At 56.2% G+C, this 17435-nt stretch overlaps 1 protein-coding gene across 1 annotated transcript; it reads left to right on the top strand.

The window, feature by feature from the left end:
• Positions 1 to 2879: 2879 nt before the first annotated feature.
• On the top strand, positions 2880 to 13798 carry LOC102743034 (C-type lectin domain family 18 member A). Its single transcript, XM_006747717.3, has 12 exons — positions 2880 to 3296; positions 3844 to 3935; positions 5927 to 6166; positions 9073 to 9170; positions 9599 to 9720; positions 9912 to 10019; positions 10624 to 10716; positions 11122 to 11228; positions 11805 to 11934; positions 12236 to 12332; positions 12785 to 12876; positions 13378 to 13798. The coding sequence occupies exons 1-12, from the start codon at positions 3158 to 3160 to the stop codon at positions 13413 to 13415; spliced, it is 1356 nt and encodes a 451-aa protein (XP_006747780.2). The 5' UTR covers positions 2880 to 3157; the 3' UTR covers positions 13416 to 13798.
• The last annotated feature ends 3637 nt before the right edge of the window (positions 13799 to 17435 follow it).

Below are 17435 nucleotides of genomic sequence, written 5' to 3' on the forward strand. Positions count from 1 at the left end.
AACCCCCAGCATCTGGCATCATGCCTGGCATCTATCACATGATTGAGCGAATGGGGGAAAGTGGCGAGCAAAAGCTCTGTTTGCCAATCTGTAAAATGGGGATAAGGTCCTGGCCTCAGAGAGCAGGGGGCATTCGGTTACTGCAGCTGGCCCTCCAATGGAGCAGTAGGTGGCGCTGTGACATACCAATGAAGTTTCCTGGGGCCTCCCAGCTCTGCATCTGGAGTGCGGGTTGTCGGGTTGAACTAGAAACCCAAATCAGACTAATCAAATCTCCCCCTGAGAGGTGACACCCCATGTGGCCCCCGTGACTCAGGAGGGGCTGAGGAGAGGCTCCTTTGGCCAGCCTTGATAAAAGGGATGTGCCCTTTCCCTCCCGCTGTCCTCACCTGGAGGGGTCTGTGGAGTTAGGCACCTCAGACACTTGGATCTGGGGCATCGTCTGACTCAGTCCCCCAGAGTCCAGGGTGGAAGGGCTGTTGTCCTGTTTGGTTAAGAACATGACTTTGGAGCTGACCTGGCCTGGGTCCGAATGCCCGCACTGCCTCCCCCTTGGAGTATTACACCGAGACGTTACCTTTCCCGAGCCCCCGCTGTAGTTGTCACCCAGAGAGACTATAGAGAACGAGAGAGAGGGCCATATAGGATGTGTGTATATACAGAGAGATTTATCTTAAGGATTTGGTGCCTGGCAAGTCTGAAATTGCAGGGCAGGCAGGCAGGGTGGGAACCCCAGGAATCATTGATGTCGAGGTCTCATGATGTCGAGGGGGCATACTTCCTTTTTCCTCTGGAGACCTTAGTCCTTTTCTTAAGACCTTGAAGTGAATGCATGAGCCCATCCACGTTATAGTGGGTGATCTGCTTTAATCAGTCTACTGGTTTCAGTGTTAATCACATCTAGAGAATACTTTCACAAGGATAGCCAGACTCGTGCTTGACCAAACTTCTGGGCACCCTGCCCTAGCCATGTTGACACATAAAATTATTCATCGTAGCCTCTACCTACTTGCTTGTAAAATGGGCAATGACACCTTTCCTTCCTTCCTTCCTTCCTTTCTTTCTTTCTTTTCTTTCTTTCTCTCTTGGCAAGACTCAAATAATGTGGATAAAGCACTTGGCTCAGAGCACAATTTTCAGAGCACAACAGCTGCTTTTCTTACTCTTGCAAGGTGCGCTGCATGGCCTGGCACCTAGGGGGTGGGAGACTGTGGCGGGATGAGCAACACTGAGTGATCCAAAAGGAATGAGAGTCATGAAGCTCGAGGAGCAAAGGGTCTGTTCAGCAGATGCTTATGACAAAAGCTGGGCTCGAGTCCCCAGGTGCCGCTAGGGCTAATGCTTTTTAACTGAGCTTATCATGACCTGTTTACTAAGGACCTGGGCTTGATGTAAATTTATTCCAGGTTGTGCCTGGGAGCTCAGCAAAATTGTGTGAGCTACCTTTTTTATTTTTTTTAAGATTTCTTTCTTCCTTCTTATTTTAGAGAGAGGTCATGAACGGGAAGGGCAGAGAGAGAGGGATAGAGAACTCCTAGGGCCACGACGTACGTGAAAGCAGATTTGCACCAGTGTCTAGGAATGTGAAGACAGAAAGCCTGAATTAGCTGGGACACACCCTGTGTTCGCCTGGCGACCTGAGGCAAGTCCCTTAGACACAGCGAGCCCAGCTTCCTCATCTACAAAATGGGCACAGCATCCCTCCTATGCCCAGGGTCGTTGCGACAATTTGGTGAAGCCACGTGCGTGCTTTGTGAACTCTGCAGAGAAAGGTCACTGTTATTAAGCGTTGCTAGGACCCAGGCAGGATGAATCTGAAATTGGCCATCCGTTGGAGGGAGAAGAAACTCCCAAGGCCCTGGGGTATTGTGTGGGGGGACACACAACCCCAGGCCAGCTTAGGGGTCCTTATGCCTGGCCCTGCCCCCGCCCCCTCCCCCATTCCCATGACAATATCCACTTTCCATCAGTGTTTCTCCCCAGAAAGCCAAGCCCACTTGCATCTCAGCAGTTTCCTGGTAGGTGACACCTGGCTCTGAGAGGGTGCTGGCCTAGAGGTCAGGGGTCACACAAACTCCAGAAGGAGGAAGGAGTTGTTTTCCGAGGCTATCCTTTGTGGTGGGTGAATAACCTTTGATCTGTCCTGAGGTGCGGGGTGGGGGGTGTGAGCATTTGGCCATGGCCTGCAGGATAGCCTCATCTTTTTTAAGAATCATGGGCCACAGTGCAGGTCAGTTTCATTGTATTCTGGTGGGATCGGATCGTGTAGGCCTCAGCCAGGCCCCAAAGCATCACGGCAATGTGCTGCCTGATTGTCTAGAGTCCGACTTGCTCCCAGCAGGACTCCAGTCAGCCAAGGAAATCACGTGCTCTCCTCTGCTCGCCTGGCCCTCTCCTGGCCTGCAGACATGTGGGGGATGCAGGTCCCCTGGGGCTGGGGCCCAGCCCCCCACACTGCCCAGACAGATACTGCCCAGAGTCCTAAGGCACTCTTTTCCTCCTACAGGTGCAGCCCTAGCCCATTCCCCTACAAACCCAACCCCCCAGGGCCCCCACCCACCGGTGGTACCTGCCTGGTATGTGGTTACCATCTGCCTATGTTTAATTCATGGCTGGGGGCTGGGATAAGCTTCCCAAGAAAGGGAAGAACTCCCCTGGGGTCTTGCCCAGTTCCTGCCTGCCTGCCTCGGGCCTGGGCCTGGGCCTGGGCCTGGGCCTGGTCCTGGGCCTAGAAGCTGCCGGTGGGCCTGAAGGACACTGTCCCAGCCAGGGCACGGCCATCATTTGCTAATCCACCGCCCTGGAATGTCTGTGGGCCAATCAGCAGGGTCTCCCAGGGCTCCCCAAGGGCTCTAATAATCCTGCAATGATTAGCAGGGGCCACAGGGTCAGTGCACACTGCTCGGTTGGTTGTTGTGGGCAGGGCTGCCGGCCAGGCCCTCGGCTGGAGGAGGGAGGGAGCCCTGGGATTGGAGCTGGCTGTCTCTTCATGCCAGTGTCAACGGGAGGCTTTTTGGATACACCGATTATTCACATCAGCCTCCCCCTTTTGTCTGCCAGTCCAGCCTGCCTCCTTGAGATTGTGAGTAGTTCTGTCTAGCCTGGGAAGCAAGCTGGACGGCTGAGCCAGGCCACACCCGGAGCGCCCAACAGGCCCATGCTGTGGCCAGAGCCCTCCGCCAGGCTGGGGGGCCACCGGCCCGGCCTCCTGCCCGTGCTCCTGGCCCTCCTTGGCACGGCCTGGACAGAGGCGCGGCTACTCCCGCTGCAGGAGGATCAGGCTCCAACTCCTGGAGGTAAGGGGCCCCTGGGTGAGGAACGACGCGGAACAGCTATGAGCACCGCAGATCGGTGCCAGGGGCCTTCTGGAAGCCAGTGCTCAGGCCTGAGCTCTGGGCAGGCTAGTGTGGTTTAAGGAGCACCCCCCCCGCCCCTGCCACCTGGTAGCCCAGGGAACCAAGATGGATGGGGGAGGCTGGGACTGGGGAGCAGGAAGAATGAAGGGGAGTGGACCCAGGCTTGGGGGTCAAGGAGGAATACCAGCCGAGTCTGTAGCTGGGGGCCCCAGGACTGCCCCCTCCACACACGCAGCCCGTGGCCCCCCCTCTCTCCTGTTAGCCCAGGCCCCAGCTCAAGGGTCCCTGTACACCTGCCTCTCTCCCAGCCCCTCAGCTCTCTGTCTCCCGTAGGCCCCCCATCCCCCCATGCCACATCAGCTCTTGTTCACTAAGGGCAGGGCTGCCCTCTGAGCTTGCCATGGCGACCCCCACCCCATCAGCCAGGGTCACCCGGGGGGAGCCCAGGTCCTGCTATACAGGGGCCTGGCCGTGTCTCCCGCCCCAGCCCTGAGCAGTAAGGAGGCGTTCCTGCTCCTCTCCGTACATAACCGTCTGCGCAGCCGGGTGCACCCCCCCGCAGCCAACATGCAGAGAATGGTGAGTACCCCAAGGCAGGCCCGCCCGGGGGGTAGCGGGAGGGGCAACCCTGAAGAGGGCTCAGGAGGCCATGCCGGTGACAGGCGCCCTTCCGCCTGGGCAGGGCAGGGGGGCAGCCAGTCACCCTGCCCACTGGGGGGACCATGCCTGGTTGCTAGGGCTCCGCAGCGGCCTGCTTCCCAGAAGGGCAGTCCTTTGGCCTTTCCTCACATCCCATCCCGTTGCCCTGGAGACCAGAAAACATGGAAGAAGGCCCGCAGGAAAGAGAAGCTCCACAAAGGAGTCCCAGCAAGATCAGAGGGGCAGAAGCCTGGGAGGGAGAAGCATCCTGCTTGAGGGAGGGGGCTTGAGTGTGACCAGGACCCAGTGCTTCTTCAGGGTTTATCTGGGTGACTAGGAGGGGCCCCTCCAAGGTCCCTGCTCCTTCTCTGGAGGCTGGGGTAGGACGTGCAGAGTTGGTGGTATCATCCAAGGGCCCAGAAACACTGCCTCAGCACACGCTAACAGGCCCCGGGGTGAGGGCAGGATAGTGTGGGGGTGGGCAGGGTTCCCCATGGCTGCCTCCCATAAACTCCTCCAGGCTGGTTCAGTGGTGGTGACCTTGAGAGCTCTCGGGTCAGTTTCCCAGGAGGTGGGGGTGGGGCAGGCTGGCGGGAAGGGGTCGCTTCTCCCCCTTTCCCTGCTCTGTAGAAGTTCTGCCCCTTCTCAGGCCCAGGTCCTGGCTCCCATTGCCCATGCCTCATGCTCCCAGGTCAAGTCCCTGGCGTGGACGTGCTCCCGCTCATTGGGTCATCGGTGTCGATGATTTTCATGCGCCTTTGGCCAAAGTCTTAGAAATCAGCATTTCATAAAAGATGAGATGAGAATGGAGCCTCACCACTCAGCCTCTCTCACCTCTGCGGGCCTCTAGGGCTTTTACCCAGTGGAGGCTAAGCCTCTTAGGGTGGTGCAGGGCTGCCAAGGGGCCCCCCAAGCAGTCCCCACTACTCCAGCTCCAGTCCTCATTAGAGGTAAAATCAGAACAGCTATCCAGCCCACGGTGGGTCAGGCCATGAGCACAGCACTCTGCCCCCTGTACCCTTTGAATCTCCACGACAATCTTACCCTCCAGGTACCTTACTGTCCCCATTTCACAGATGAGGATGCTGAGTCTCATGGAGATTAGGGGACTGCTAGAGGCCACACAACTGGGGTGAGGTGGCTGGGCTGGCCCAGGGCATGGTGATGGGGTGACCCAAGTCTTCTTGATTGCTGAGCCCCTGATTTAAGGAGGGGGACGACTGGGTGGCCGTGGGGGTATAAGGGCAAGTCTGCTGGTGTGTGGGTGGGGAGAGAAGATCAGGGCCACTCCAGAGAATAGTGCTGGCTGGGGCCAAAGCCCTGAGGCCAGGAGCCTCTCTGGTCCTGCTTCCCCGTTGGCACCCCACGCAAGGCCAGGTAGGTGGGGAGGACAAGACAAAGCAGCCTGGCTGCTAAGGCCCTTTTGCATCAACAAAAAGCCAGATGGAAGCAACCAAGCCTTCCTGACAATGGCTAGAGCCAGTTGTACCTAACGGCAAACACAAAACCAGTTTGAATGGCTTGGGCCCTGCCCCGGGCTCACATTACCAGACAGAAAAATCTACCACAGAAGCCCATCCCATTGCCCAGGCTGGCACAGCTCAGGAACACCCATCCCCCTCTGGGGTGGTGCCTAGGGCAGGGCCGAAGGGTGCCCACACTGGGGTCAGGAGGACGGAAGCTCTCAGTCCCGCCTGAGCCAGGCTCCGGGTCAGGTGCCCAGACTTCACTGGTGCCTTTACCAACACATCTCCGAGAGCTCCTTGCAGGTCCGGTCTGACCTTCCCTGGCCCCGGGGTGAAGTGGGCGAAACAAGACTCCCCGTCCAGTGCTCTCGGCATGACCCCCGCACCCGGGGGTGGGGGAGGGAGTGGGATCACTAGGCACGGCCCAAAGGTCCCCGCTGACATCTCTATCTGTGCGGCCCCCAGGACTGGAGTGACAGCCTGGCCCGATGGGCTCAGGCCAGGGCGGCCGTCTGTGGCGCCCCAGCCCGGAAGCCCGCGTCAGCACCTCGGGCCCTGCAGCAGGTGGGCTGGAACGTGCAGCTGCTGCCCGCGGGCTCGGCGTCTTTCGTCGGCGTGGTGGGCCTGTGGTTCGCAGAGGGGGGTTGGTACAGCCACGTGGCAGCCGAGTGTGCCCGCAACACCACCTGCGCCCACTACACTCAGGTGAGGCTGTGGGCCAGCCCCCGGGCCCCCAGGGTCGGCTCAGAAGGGCGACGGGCCGTCTTCACATTGGTGGCTACTCTTCCAACGATTTGTAGACTTTTCCTTTTTTCAACTCTAAGTATGAACTATTTCAAACGTAAATCTAGTAATGGACTCCCTTTTACCCACCACCTACATTTAGAAAATGTTTAACTTTATTTGTTCTCATCTCTTAAGAAAAAACCAGCAACTAGGGGCGCCTGGGTGGCTCAGTCGGTTAAGCGTCTGCTTTCGGCTCGGGTCATGACCCCGGGGTCCTGGGATCGAGCCCCGCGTCGGGCTCCCTGCTTGGTGGGGAGCCTGCTTCTCCCTCTCCTCCCTGCTCATACTCTCTCTCGCTACCTCTGTTGCTCTCCCTCTCTCAAATAAATAAATATAAATCTTTAAAAAATAAAAACAAAGAATATAAAAAAATAATAGAGTAAACTGAATAAAGTAGGAGAAAGTAAATAATGGGGGTGCCTGGTTCACTTAGACAGTGGAGCATGTGACTCTTGATCTCATGGTCATGAGTTCGAGCCCCATGTTGGGTGTACAGATTACTAAGAAAAATAAATAAAATTTAAAAAACAGAAAGTAAATAATAAAAATAAGAGCAGAACGTCAGTTAAGCGTCCGATTCTTGGTTTTGGCTCAGGTCATGATCTCGGGGTTGTGAGATAGAGTCCCGGGTTGAGCTCTGGGCTCAGCACAGGGTCTGCTTGGGATTTTTCCTCTCCCTCTGCTCTTCCCCCTGCTTACTCTCTCTCTCTCTCTCTCTCTCTCTCTCTCAAATAAATAAATAAATAAATAAAATTTTTTTTAAAAAACTAGGATTAAACAGGGATTTAAAAAAATATTTCCTGGGACACCTGGGTGACTCAGTGGGTTAAGCATCTGCCTTTGGCTCAGGTCATGATCCCAGGGTCCTGGGATCGAGTTCTGCATCGGGCTCCCTGCTCAGCTAGGAGCCTGCTTCTCCCTCTGCCTGCCGCTCCCCCTGCTTGTGTGATCTTGCTCGCTCTCTTGCTCTCTCTCGGACAAATAAATAAATAAAATCTAAAAAAAAAATTTCCTGTGTCTGTAGCTAGGTCTTTTTAAAATTATCAGCTTTGTTTATTTGCACCTTCTCTCTTTCATTCTTTACCAGTCTTCCCAGAGATGTATCTATTTTAACAAATCAGCTTTTGTTTGTTTTTATCCTTTTTCTTTTTTTAAAATTTCTGCTCTTATCTTTATTATTTACTTACTTTTTTAAGTTTATGTATTTTAACGGGGTGCCCCCATTATTTACTTTCTTTTACTTTATTCAGTTGACTCTATTATTTTTTTATATTCGATCCCAGGACCCTGGGATCATGACCTGAGCCTAAGGCAAATGCTTAACTGACTGAGCCACCCAGGTTCCCCTTTACTTCTTTTTTTAAATTATTATTTGGGGGGGTAGGGGGAGGGGCAGAGGGAGAGAGAAATTCTCCAGCAGACTCCCTGCTGAGTTCGGAGCCTGACATGGGGCTTGATCCCAAGACCCTGAGATCATGACCTGAGATGAAATTAAGAGTCAGATGCTTAACCAACTGAGCCACCCAGGCGCCCCAACCTTTCCTTACTTCTGAGTTATTTGCTTGAGATTTTATTGCATTGAATTTATAGAATGCAGCCCATGGGATATTGTTCCTTTGGTTTTTCTTGAATCTTTCTTTGTGGTTAAGTGAGGGGTCAATGTTTGCAAAAGTTGCATGCATTCCTAAAGAGAATGTATGTTCTCCAATGACTGAGTACGTATGTCCGTGTCTCCCTACTTCACAGCTGTCCTTTTGAGCGCTGCAGGAGTTCGCCTAACCATTCCCCTGTATTGACTATGCTGTTTCCAAGCTGTCCCTGATTTTAAGATTTTCAGTCCAAGTGTTGAATACTGTCAGAGACCTGTACCTGTTAGCTTTTGTTGCATGACACACTACCCCAAAGTTTAGCATCCTCTGATTCTGTAGGTTGGCAATTTGGGCTGGGTCCAGTGGGGAGGTTCTTCTGGTCTTTGCTGGGCCCATGAGCGAGTGTGGTCAGCCACTGTGTGGGCTGGGAGTGGGCTGTCTAGTGGGCTCACCTCAGCTGGCTCACCTCTGCCTGTGGGGTCTCCAGGCCTAGGTTCAAAACCAGCTCAATATCATTTTTTTAAAATGACTTTATTTTATTTATTTATTTGAGAGAGAGAGCACACACCCACGCGCGCACACACACACACACAAAGCTGTGGGAGGGGCAGAAGGAGAACCAGAGAATCCCAAGCGGACTCTGCCCTGAGCCTGGAGCCTGACACAGGGCTCGATCTCACAACCTTGAGATCATGACCTGAGCCGAAACCGAGAGTCGGACGCTTAACCGACTGAGCCACGCTGGAGCCCCCAGCTCCATATCACTTCTGCTGCATTCTGTTGGCCACTGCAAGCCACAGGGCCAGCATGATTCAAGGTTGGAAAAGAGAGTCCTCCTCTTATTGCAAAGAAATGCAAAGGCACGTTTAAGAGTGGGCTGTAGGGAGGAGGGAAGTGTTGTAGCCACGTATGCGATCTGTCGCAAGGCCTTTGAGGTCCAAGACTTTCTTTTGCCACTCTCCCCCCCATCCACAGTTCTCTCCTTCCTTCAGGTATCTGCTGATCCAAACCTCTCCGCCCCCCCACCCAGAAAGCCTTCCTGAGCTATCCCTGCCTGTCCTCATAGCTCTGCCCAGCACAGCACTGCTCCTGAGGTCCCGAGGGAGCTCTGTCTGCCTCGTTTGGGGCAGAGGCTGTGTCTCCCCTCCCCAGGCAAGCATCATCAGTGTTGACGGCCCCCAGACTGGGAGTGGGGGGGGCCCGTGATAGGGTTTCTGAGCCACCGTGTCTCCTCAGCTCGTGTGGGCCACGTCGAGCCAGCTGGGCTGTGGGCGGCATCGGTGCTCTGGGGCCCAGGCAGAGATGGAAGCCTTCGTCTGCGCCTACTCTCCCGGGTGAGCCCCCACCACGGCAGCACACTGCCGTCCACCGCTGGGCTGTGGGCTGGGGGATACTTTCACCCAGGCTAGAACGCTCAGCCACCCCCTCAAAGGCCTTCACCCCTGGGTCTGCACCCTCACGGGGAGAGGGAAGGAGGAAAGGGAGACGGTGTGGAAGTGGGCAGCCCCCGAGATTCCAGCTAAGCCGAATGTGGCCCCTCCTTGGCAGCACCATTCTGCTTTGCCCGCTGGAAGAACGGAGTATTCATGTTAGTTTGGAGGCCATCTGTACTTTCCTAGGACATCTCCCCAGCTCCCCCAGCTCCCCCAGCTCCCCCAGCTCCCTGACTCCCTGGGTGGGCCAGAAGGAGCTGAAGGGGCCGGTGGGGCAGACAGCAAGGCCCACCCCTGCCCTTGCAGCCCTCTGGTGCTTGCTCTCACAGAGGCAACTGGGAGGTAAACGGGAAGACAATCGTCCCCTATAAGAAGGGCTCCTGGTGTTCGCTCTGCACGGCCAGTGTCTCCGGCTGCTTCAAAGCCTGGGACCATGCAGGGGGGCTCTGTGGTAAGCGCCCCACCCTGCCTGCCTCCTGCTGGGGCAGGGGGTACAAGACAGCTCGATGTGGGGAGCCTCGTGGAGGGTGGCAGCATCCACTGGGACTGTCCTCGAAGCCCTGGCCCTTGGCACCGGGGGAGGCAGCCGCCTGGCCTGCCTGAAGGAGGGCCCCCTCTCAGAGTTCACCCTCGTCTGACCAGAGGTCCCCAGAAACCCATGTCGCATGAGCTGCCGGAACCGTGGCCATCTCAACATCAGCACCTGCCACTGCCATTGTCCCCCCGGCTACACAGGCAGATACTGCCAAGGTGAGGAGCCCCCGGAGCCCCAGGTCACAGCTGCCCGGGGGCCCCGTGAGTGAAGCCCGGGCCAGCGTCCAGGCAGGCAGCCGCAGGGCTGAGGAGGGACACACATGCTAGCGTGGTGTGTCCAGGGGCCGTGTGGCACCTGCTGAGAGTGTGTGGAGAGAGTCCTGAGGGAGTGGGTGGCTACTGACCAGGTACTTGCTGATCTGAACACTGCATATAGTCATTCAACCACCAGCCTGAGCACCTGCCGGACCCTGAGCCGTGTAGGGGATTCAAAGTGGAATCAGGTTTGGCCCTTAGGCCCTGGGATGGCAGGAGGAGCACATTATCAGGATCTAGAAGTAGACTCTGGTCCCGCTCTCCCCCTCCCAGCTCTGTGACCACAGGCAGGTCATCCCCCCAAACCCCAATTTTCTTCTATGATGGAGATCAAATCGGACACCAAGCATAGCAGCAGTTGGAAGCCCCGCTGGGGTTCCATCCTTGAGGGTCTTTCTTGTCACGGGTGGCCATTCCCCACACTCCGAGGCCTGTGAGGGGCAGCACGGGGTCCGGGGGCTGCGGGCTGAGCTCCGTCCTCTCCCCCCACCCCCACCCCGGGCAGTGCGGTGCAGCGTGCGGTGCGTGCATGGCCGGTTCCGGGAGGAGGAGTGTTCCTGCGTCTGTGATGTCGGCTATGGGGGAGCCCAGTGTGCCAGTGAGTCCTGCCCTGAGGTCCCCCGATGATGAGCCAGGCCACCCCCTTGGAGCCCCTCACCAGGGTGCTGCATCCGGCTCAGACCGGCACACGGGAGCCCACGGGCCACATCTCTTCCTGACTCCCTGTTCAGTCCCATCATGTTTGGCAACTTGAAACCAGCCACGGTGGGGGTATTCACACCACAGAAATTGGCAAATGCCACAAATATTTTTTGTTTTTGTTGTTACGAGAGAGCAAGCTGGATGTTACACATTCCCCAGCATGCCACCAACTCCCACCCACCCTCCAGCTTGGAGAGGGTGGCCAGAAGAAGGGGCTTCTTGAGCTTGGCTCCCTGGCAGGGTGGAAGGCGTGATGGGTCTGAGGTCCCCCCCACGCATAGTCAGGCTCCCCTGTCCCCAGCCAAGGTGCACTTTCCCTTCCACACTTGTGACCTGAGGATCGACGGAGACTGCTTCCTGGTGTCTTCGGAGGCAGACACCTACTATGGAGCCAAGATGAAATGCCAGGTGACGGTGGACCCCTGCCTTCCCAGGGACCCCCAGGGTCTCAAGCAAGGGTCTTCATGGAGGGACCTCGGACTAAGAGACGGTTCCTTCGATTTCTCCTGCCCTGACTCTGGTCATTACTCTAAAGCAGGGGTCACAAACTCAGAGGCCCATGGAAGCCAGGAGGTCACTGAATGAGCTGAGGGACTCAGGGGGGGAGGCCGCGCCCAACCCCCCCCTCTAAGGAGCCGTCCTAATTCAGCTCTAGCTGCTGGCTGCCAGGCAGGTAGCTGAGTTCAGGGAGGCCAGAACTTGGGATTTTTCAAGAGAATCAGAAATTCAGATTTTCACTGGGATCTCTCGATGTATTAATGTTGGCAACCGATTCCAATGTACTCAGGACACTGAACACATGAAACAAAAACCTCCCCAGGGCAGGGCCCCCAGGCCCAGAGAGAGAAGATGCAGGGAGGGGATGTTACGAAGCAGGAGGCTGTGGGGTGGGGGAGAGGACATCCCTGGCTGTGGCGGGATGGGCAGGACGGGCTGGCCTGAGCTCTGGGGCCCTGCCACTGTGACCTGGAGTGGGGGTTACAGGGAAAGGGCGGGGTGCTAGCGCAGATCGAGAGCCAGAAAGTGCAGGACATCCTCGCCTTCTACCTGGGCCGCCTGGAGACCACCAACGAGGTGCCTGACAGCGACTTTGAGACCAGGAACTTCTGGATCGGTGAGTGCTTGGCTGGTTGGGGGTGCAGGAATCTGGGCAGTGAAAACCCACCAGCAGACAGTAAGGGTGCGGTGGGGGCTGGGGGCCCAGAAGGGGACTGGCAATCTCCTTCCCTGGGGAGAGCACGGAAGGGAGGGAGAGGGAGAGTCACCAGGGGCTGGAAGAGCTAGGAAGGGGGTTAAGGGCTGGCAGCCGAAAGGGCATTAGGCAGCAGGCTCCAAGCTCAGGGCGCTCCTCTCAGGGAACCTGGGCTCTGAGTGGGGCCCTGGGTGGTGGACCAACCTTAGTTGCCATGGCCCAGGGCTCACCTACAAGACCACCAAGGACTCCTTCCGCTGGACCACGGGGGAGCACCAATCCTTCACCAGTTTTGCTTTTGGGCAGCCTGACAACCAGGGGTGAGTCTGGGGTGCCCTCCCTCCCCTGGGCTCCCTCTCTCACCTGGGCCCTTGGCTGAGCCTTCAGATGCCACTGAAGAACCTCCACCCAGCCCGCTGCCTGGCTGAGTCCCCTGAGGGCCTGGGCCTCCCCCGGTGCCCAGGAAGTCCGGGCACGGCTGGGTGCGGCACGGTGCTGAGCTGAGGCACACCCCGGCCTCCACAGGCTCACACAGAGGAGAGGGAACTCCAGAAGGCTTCATCCACTGTCCCCTCAGCGGTCCCTCCATCCCTCTTCCTGAGAAGAGCGGCTGAGGACTGGGGAGCAGGCATGGGAGCTGGGGGGTGGGTCTGGCTCCTGGAGGCCCCATCTGTGGGACGGGGCTCTTAGACACAGGGGGGCCTGCTGGCGTGGAAGATGGAAGCCTACTTTCATTGCCCCACGCTGAGCACCCAGCATCTCGGCCTGGCAGGTTTGGCAACTGTGTGGAGTTACAGGCGTCCGCTGCCTTCAACTGGAACGACCAGCGCTGCAAAACCCGAAACCGTTACATCTGCCAGTTTGGTGAGGGCCCCCTCACAGCTCCCCTCTTCTGGTCCCTGCTGGCTCGCTCCAGGGGCTGGGATGTCCAGGTCACAGACCCGCAAAGTGTCTGAGCATGCAGGGCCGCCGGGGAAGTCCTGCTCGGCGCTCTGAGCTGCCTTCGGGCCCCTGAGGCCCGGGGAAAAGAGAGAAAGAAGCCCAGCCTCACGAAGCATGTCCACGCGGCGGACTGGAAAAACAGCCTGGCCAGGAATTTCTCCATGGTCCCTCTCCCCGTCACCAAAGCTGCTACTTAGGGACCTGTTGGGTTCACCAGTGCTCCCTGATTCCCTAGAGCCCGGTGAACTGTGGCAGGGAACAGAGGGGAAACGTGGCCCAGAACCTGCCCCCAGCGGCACCTGCTGGAAAGGTCTGGAGCTCCACGTGGGAGCATAGCCATTTCAGGACCAACTGCAGAAAGGTCCCCATCCTAGGACTGCCCAGGCTGCCACTGACCCTCGTTCTGTCCGGCTTCCTTTCCAGCTGAGGAGCACATTTCCCGGTGGGACCCGGGACCCTGAGACTTGGCCGTGACCCCCTGCCAGCACCCGGATGCGCAGCCGCGCTCGCCCAGCTGCCCACCTGTCTGGAACAAGGGCCAGGCCAGGACTGCAAGCCAACATCCACAGACGTCTCAGAGAGACCTGGCAGGAAGGGAGGCAGGGGGTACAAGTCAGGCCCAGAGGGAGTCTGCCATAGGGGGAGGGGAGCCGGGGCCCCTCAGCCTGCTGTTGATTGGGAAGGTGGGTGTCAGGCGCCCAAACAGGAGGCAGGGCCAGCAGCCAGAAGAGACCACTCTCCTCCATGGTCGCCGGACCCTCTGGGGCAGATGGAGGTTCCTCACTGCCCAGGGTGCACCCCACAAAGGATTAAACTAAGTTATGAATCAGCCGGACTTGCGACTGCTTGTTTTGAAGGGGAATCAGCCGACCAGAATGATCCTGGGAAGACCAGAGGATGCCTGAGAGGCTTCACAGCTGGCTGCCCGCTACCCACCCCTTCCCTGCCCACCCACGTGACCCAGGCCACCTTCTGGAAGCTTTCCAGTCTTAGCCCCTGAGTGATGCACAGATTTAGAAGCTTTGTTTGCCTCCCTAACTTCCTGCTCCAGCTCCTCTCACCACTGGCTCTGTGGCCTTTGTGCTTCTGCTGGCAGCCTTTCCCTGTAGACAGTATGCGGGCTCCTGCGTGTTCCTCCTGCTTTCCTAGTGATTGTCTGAACGGGAGGGGTGTCGTGGCCCTGGCTCCCTCCGCTCCCTACAGTGGTGAGAGGGGCCTTGTGGGCAGGTGAGCGCTGGGAGGTGCCCTCATCAGGGTCTGGGAAGCACCCTGGCCCATTTGCACACTGTGATGTGTGGAGAGGCTTTGCTGGTTGGAGGTGCGAGTGTGGCCCGGGACCATGGAACGGGGACAAGTGTAGCAGCCGCAATTTTTATCGTGGTTGCAACCAGGAGAAACATAGAAACAGCTCTGACTAACCATGGCAGAAAAGGAATTTATCAGCAGAAAAGGAATTTATCAAAAACAATGACTTTAAAATGAGCAAAGGCAGTTCTCCAAAGGAGCTATACGAATGGCCAACAAGCACAAAATCACTAGTCATTAAGAAATCCACATCGAAACCACACTGAGACACCACTTCACACACACTAGGACAGCTGTTATCAGAGAAACAGAGAATAACAATGTTGACGAGGACTTGGACCAGCTAGAACCCTTATGGGCTGCTGGTGGGAGCTTGAAATGGTGCAGCCACTCTGGAAAACAGTCTGCTGAGTCCTCAAAGAGTTCAGTGCAGCTACCATGTTACCCAGCAATTCCGCTCCTAGGTTTATACCCGAGAGAACTGAGAACAAATACTCAAGTCCTTACACACAAAGTTCACAGCAGCATCATTCCCAACAGCAAAAAGGTGGAAACCAGCCAAATGCCCACCAGTGGATGAATGGACGTGCCACAGAATATTATTCAGCCATTAAAAGGAACGAAGAACGGATACAGGCTCCCAAGGTGGATGAACCTTGAAAATGTTATTTTAAGTGAAAGAAGCTAGTCACAAGGGGTCACATATGGTACGATTCCATTCAGATGAAATACTCAGAATAGGTAAACCCACAGAAACAAAACACATGCTGGTGTTTGCCAGGGGACGGCAGGAGAACGGGGAGTAACTGCTCAATGGGTCTGGGTTTTATTTTGGAACCAAAATGTTTTGGAACTTAGCGGTGGTGGTCTCACAACACGGTGAATGTACTCAATGCCACCAAATGGGTTACCTCCATGTTATGCGAATTTCACCTCAATTAAAAAAAAAGGGGGGGGGCTGGTCACAGGATCCTGGGGAGAGTCAGAGAGCCAGGCCCCAAATTCTGCTGCAAAGTCAGGCCAGGTAGACACTCGCGCCACGGCTGCCAGGTACTGGGGTACTGGAGTCCCCTCCGGGGCAACCCCACCTTGGCCTTGAGAACTACTGCTGGCAATCCCGTGCCCCTCTGAGCCCGGACACCAGCTTCGCATCCCGCTGCACGCAGCCTCCCCCGTCAGTCGTCCTGGCACGGAGGCCTTTCCCTCACCCACGTGTTTCTCAATGCCATCTCGGGCTTTGTGAGTGAGGTGGCAGTGACCGTGTCCTACCTGAGAAGTCCACCCCAGCCTTCTCGTCTGGAGGCGAGGTGGCCGAATGCGGTGATTCTCCAAGTCCGTTTGCAGCCGGGCAGCACCGGCATCACCTGGGAACTTGGTAGAAAAGCAAATTCTCGGCCACCCCCAACGGATTGAATGGGGAGGGTGAGGCCAGGGCTTGGGTTTTGGTTTTTTCAAACAAGATCTCCAGCTACTTGAGACGCAGGATCTTCAGACACAAGAACCACCGGCAGAGGTGGAGAGTTTGAGCCTCAAGTCAGAACACCTGAATTTCAGGACAGGTTCTGCCACTTACCACGTTCCTTTGGGCAAGTTACTTAACAAGGAGACCAGTCACCCCAGTCTGCCTGGAACTGTCTGGGTCTTAGCACTCCATGTTCTACATGCTGGGAAACCCCTCAGTCCCAGGTCGCCCTAAGACATCTCTCTGCCTCACGTTCTCCTGTAAAATGAGGATAATTGGGGTCCCTGGGTGGTTCACCGGGTTAAAGCACCTGCCCTTGACTCAGGTCAAGACCTCAGGGTCCTGGGATCGAGCCCCACATTGAGCCCCACGTCGGGGCTCCCTGCTCAGCGGGGAGCCTGCTTCTCCCTGTCCCTCTGCCCCTCCCCCCGCTTCTGCTCTCGCTCTCTCTCAAATAAATACACAAATTTCTTTAAAACATTTTTTAAAAATGAGAATCATGAACTGAGTTGGTACACTAAAGTGTCTGGACCAGAGCCCGAAACCAGTAAACATGGATGAACATCAGCTCAGTTGAGCTCATGCCCTAATTTTTTCGATTCCTTCATCCACAGAACACCATCTAAACCTTACTTGCTAAGTAAATTTGTGAAATAAGTATTAAGTGCTTAAAACTGTGCCTGGTGGGTAGTAAATGCTAAGTCTTAGGCTCATTTTTCTTCTTCTTCACTATTAGCTTAGGTTATGCGGCCACAATTAAGTCCAAGTTTCAAGCAACCATCTGAGCAAACAATCAGAACCATCCCAGCTACTCAGACTGGCCCCACGGAATCCGAAGTATCAATACATTCAACCCCATTTCACATTCTTCCTACCCCCATCCTCCAACCTCAGAATCCGTCCCCTGATCACTTTGCCAGGTTTTTGCCAATATAAATTAGCAAAATCCCTCAGTTCTTTTGGTGATTCAATATCCTCCTTCTGGATTTGAAGTCATCAGCTCCCTGGGGCCTGCAAGGGTCTGACTTGTTATTTCCGTCCAGAGAAAACAAGGGGTGGTGGGAGAGAGCTCACAAGGGGACTCCTTCACTGCAAGTCATTAGGGGGTGTATTGTTTAAGGAAATGCTAGCTGGTGGCCGCCCCTCAGCCCCGTAGCCCACTAACCGTGAGGGAGGGCAAGAAGCTCCACCTAGATATGCACCCAGGGAAGGGGTATGGGTTTGGCAAGTAGCAGCAAGTTCCTGCCTCCAGGGTGTTCAGAACGATCAAGAGATCAAGAGGTAGCTGCTGCTGGCAAGGGAGGCTGGGGGCGGGGGAGCACCTAAGTCTTCCACCTTCCCAAAGAGCCCCGTTCTGATGGCCTCTGCCCTCCACTCTCCATTCTTTCCCAGTTAGAGACCAGGCAAGGGTATGAGGCCACCTGATGGTGTCAGTTCCTAGCCATTGATCAAGCTGTTAAGATTGGTTTTCTCGGGCGCCTGGGTGGCTCAGTTGGTTAAGCGTCTGCCTTCAGCTCAGGTCATGATCCCAGGGTCCAGGAATCAAGCCCCACATCGGGCTCCCTGCTCAGCGGGGAGTCTGCTCCTCCCTCTCCCACTCCCCCGTCTTGTGCTCTCTCGCTCTCTCTCTCTCTCAAATAAATAAAATCTTTAAAAAAAAAAGATTGGTTTTCTCACTCTCTCATCCTTGTAGCTGCAAGATATAAAAATTCCC

Source organism: Leptonychotes weddellii, chromosome 16, assembly GCF_054177405.1.
Source record: "Leptonychotes weddellii isolate Sample4059 chromosome 16, ASM5417740v2, whole genome shotgun sequence".
NCBI lineage: Eukaryota > Metazoa > Chordata > Mammalia > Carnivora > Phocidae > Leptonychotes > Leptonychotes weddellii.